The following is a 3,275-nucleotide window of genomic DNA, read 5'->3' as shown; positions in this document are numbered from 1 at the left end:
CCCCTCTCCTCCCCCGAAGTTAAAGGGAAGAGACCAGTATGGTTGAAAACTCTCCAGCCCCGTTGCCAGAAAGGGCAATATATGGATTTGCTCTTTTTTTAGGATCGTGGTTTGGCTTTAGTAAGTATGCCGGGTACCGAATGCTTCACCGAAGAGTGTTGCTTTGCTTACGAGAGAAATGTAATTCTCATTAAACCAAATGAAAAAGGGCAAAATCGTATTCCACCAGCTGTTGCCACGGTGCTGGTGAGGGACTGGGTGACCATTACTTGCCACACCTACCAGTTGTTGCAAAGATCCGTCACTGCTTTCGGTGATTTCCTCATGTTTTCTCTGTCTTTAACCCTATTATGGGTCTTTCATAGCATCACATAGTAAAATTATTTTTTAAATTCTTTGCACTTTCATTTTAGTAACTTTTTTATTTGACTTGCATACATTGTCACTATTCAGTAACCATTGTAGATAATAGTAGTGCAACCTTCCCCTGCCACATACTGACGGGGGAGGTGAAATTAGGCAAATCTGGTCAACAGCAGTGAAAAACGATTAGGGTTATACCACCATTTCTTTGCTGGTGTGGCAGGTGCTTTAGCATTTTGCTGGGGATAGCTTGCATGCCTGCACAGGACCGAGGCTTGAGAGGGTGGGAACACTTTTTAAACACAAGAAAAGATGCTGCAAATATACTGCAGTCAGATAATAAACCAGAATCCTCCTGTAGGTCTTACTTACACTTGGGAAGTAAGTAGAAATTAAAGTTGGCTTCTGTTCATCTCGCAGGAAGCCACTGCACTTCCATCACTTGTGTCACTGACTACTAACCTGTTCATCTCAAGTTTTGTTAAAACTTACCCTGGATTTGTTGTTAGGGATCAAAATATCTCAGTACTAATTTTGTTGTCATGAAAACAATGAACTTGCCAAGAATCAGGAAGTATTTCCAGTAAATTTTTCTGAACAGGTCCATGCAAGCACTGCAATTGTGCCAACTTTTCTTTCAGTCAAGACCCACTATGTGATCATTTTCTTCTTTAATAATTTTCTGCATTCAGTGTCATTTGGCATCCTTTTACTGACGGTTTTTTGTTCTGCAGTTCAGTGTGCAAGAAATTCTTGTCTGTCTACACAGGAAATCAGAAACTAAATGTTAAAACACATACAAAAATTATATCATATAACCAGCTACAAAACATTGCCCCCATATTGGGCAGGTTTTGTATCTGAGGCATATTCTACAATGTTTTGGTAGAGCTGTTTTGGTTTAAATAGTGTAAAAGCAAAATCTTGGCTCAGCATGTATCAGTAGGGAAGTATTGCTCTAAAACTTAGGAAGTCTAAAACAGTATCAGTTGTACTATTATGATTTTTTAATTTTTTTGTGCAGTGTTGTATCTTATCTGGGCGTATGTTCCTGAGACTTGGCTCTTCTCATTGGGACTAACGTACTGGCCTCAAAAGTAAGTTCGGCCAGTTAAACTCTTTAGCATAACTGTGTGTGAGTACAGGACACCCTTAATTATTTTCAAATAACAAAACTTTTTTTTTAAAATAGTGGTCTTGTATTTGATCCAGTTTTTCCTGATGATAAAGGAATGTAGTCTTTGTGAAGCATTATTTTATGTAGATAAGTAACTATGATGAAAATTTTTCATCGTGTAACAAAAGACAGTATTTGAATGTTTTATGATAGATTTGACATTTTATTTCCAGGATATTTGTTGATGAAAACACAGGAAACTTTAAACTGTAACTAAAAAAATAAAAACCTTCTGTAAGGAATCTATTTGGCTGTTTATGCCAAACTAGCTATAGTGACTCTGCAGTCAGTAATCTCCTTGGGAAGGACCAGGGTCCATATTCAGAAGTTCTGTTTCTTTTCCTCCTGGATAGTTTGTGCTGGGTGCCACCACTACATTAAAACTGTTACATCATTTGGTGTTTTTTGTGATAATATGTAAATTTTAAAATCTTTTTCCTCAGGTACTGGGCAGTTGCTTTGCCAGCATACCTACTAGTTGCTATAGGAATTGGTTATATATTACTTTTTGGTATTAACATGATGAGTACAGCTCCACTTAACTCCACACATACCATTACAGGTAATATTATTGATCGTTTTTTTAAAGATTTTGATACTTTACTGATCATTTCTGTAAATCTATATATATGTAGCTATACATAATATAAATCAAATTTTAAGCATTTAAATACTTTGATCTAGAAAAGAAGTTATTGGAAGTACTAAAGTAGTTGAGTGAAGAGATTGCCATGAGCCTGACTCTTTCCTCTTTGCTATCCTATGGCAGTGGTTTCCAGCTAGTAAAGTGTACTTTGTTAGTAAAACAGACACCATTAGAGGAACAGGGGTTGGGCATATAGAGCTCTCCCAGTCATGTGCCTTGCATTGCAGACTAGTGACAAGTGTTGTGGGAAGAAGGGCGTGAGTATCTATCTACCTGGCAGTGGCAGAAGTGGGAAGGCATGCAGAGTCAAGGTGGTGCAAAGGAGGATGCTGCAGTGTTGAGACCTGATCAGATATGTTAGTAATTTCCTGTCTAAAAAAAGCTGCTATTCAGTTTTTCTTTCAACTTTTGTGTAGCATTTACTCCAGCCAAGGAGACGTGTTTTAGGCGTTCATAACATTCTCCAGGCAGCTACATCTTCCTCTGCACGAGGAATTCCACCACTATTTTCAGGTGGCTGTTTTTGTTAGAAAAAATGCAGACACTAAAATTTGGCAAGAAAGATACTTATTGCTAAGGCTGCTGAGGTTGCATTGTTTTAACAAACTACGTTACATTGTCCTGAACTGCTAAGGGAAAAAAGAAGTCAAGGCTGTAGTTCAAATGCATTACTCCTCTGCTTCTGTCCAGAACTGCCATTTAGTCATCCCTGTGCTCCTGGCTATTCTTTCACTCTCTGATGTCACTCTCTCATCTGGTGTCAACCCCAGAGTTTGTGTGGCTGTATGGCTGGTGGGATGACGGGCCTACTCTGTTTGAAAAACTACTGTATTTTAAAATTTTCTTTTTCAGAGGGAGGAGTTCTGTAATTGTGTTCAAAGTCCACTTGTAAAAATGTTTGTGCTGTTATAGGAATGGTTGCTGTGTAGTGATGCGAACGAGCACCAAGCTAAAGGGGAGGTAGACAGCATCTCTCAGTGGAAATCCTAGTACAAAGTGTTCAAACTAGAGACTGAACTATTCACTCTGGGGGGGGTTGTTTGTTTGTTCTTTTATCTTTGGGTAATTATGCTTTAATGTCATACAGCA

The 3,275-nt window shown here is 38.4% G+C and overlaps 1 protein-coding gene across 1 annotated transcript in view; it reads left to right on the top strand.

The window, feature by feature from the left end:
* Window positions 1-38: 38 nt before the first annotated feature.
* Window positions 39-3,275, top strand: part of PIGP (phosphatidylinositol glycan anchor biosynthesis class P) — a 3,609-nt gene continuing 372 nt past the window's right edge. Inside the window, exons 1-3 of the mRNA XM_010177904.1 lie at window positions 39-120; window positions 1,388-1,460; window positions 1,984-2,102. Coding sequence (XP_010176206.1) covers window positions 39-120; window positions 1,388-1,460; window positions 1,984-2,102 — 274 coding nt within the window. The remainder of the gene's footprint in view (window positions 121-1,387; window positions 1,461-1,983; window positions 2,103-3,275) is intronic.

The sequence above is a fragment of the Antrostomus carolinensis genome, unplaced genomic scaffold, assembly GCF_000700745.2.
Source record: "Antrostomus carolinensis isolate BGI_N321 unplaced genomic scaffold, ASM70074v2 scaffold31130, whole genome shotgun sequence".
Lineage (NCBI taxonomy): Eukaryota > Metazoa > Chordata > Aves > Caprimulgiformes > Caprimulgidae > Antrostomus > Antrostomus carolinensis.
This window is presented reverse-complemented; position numbering and strand designations above follow the sequence as displayed.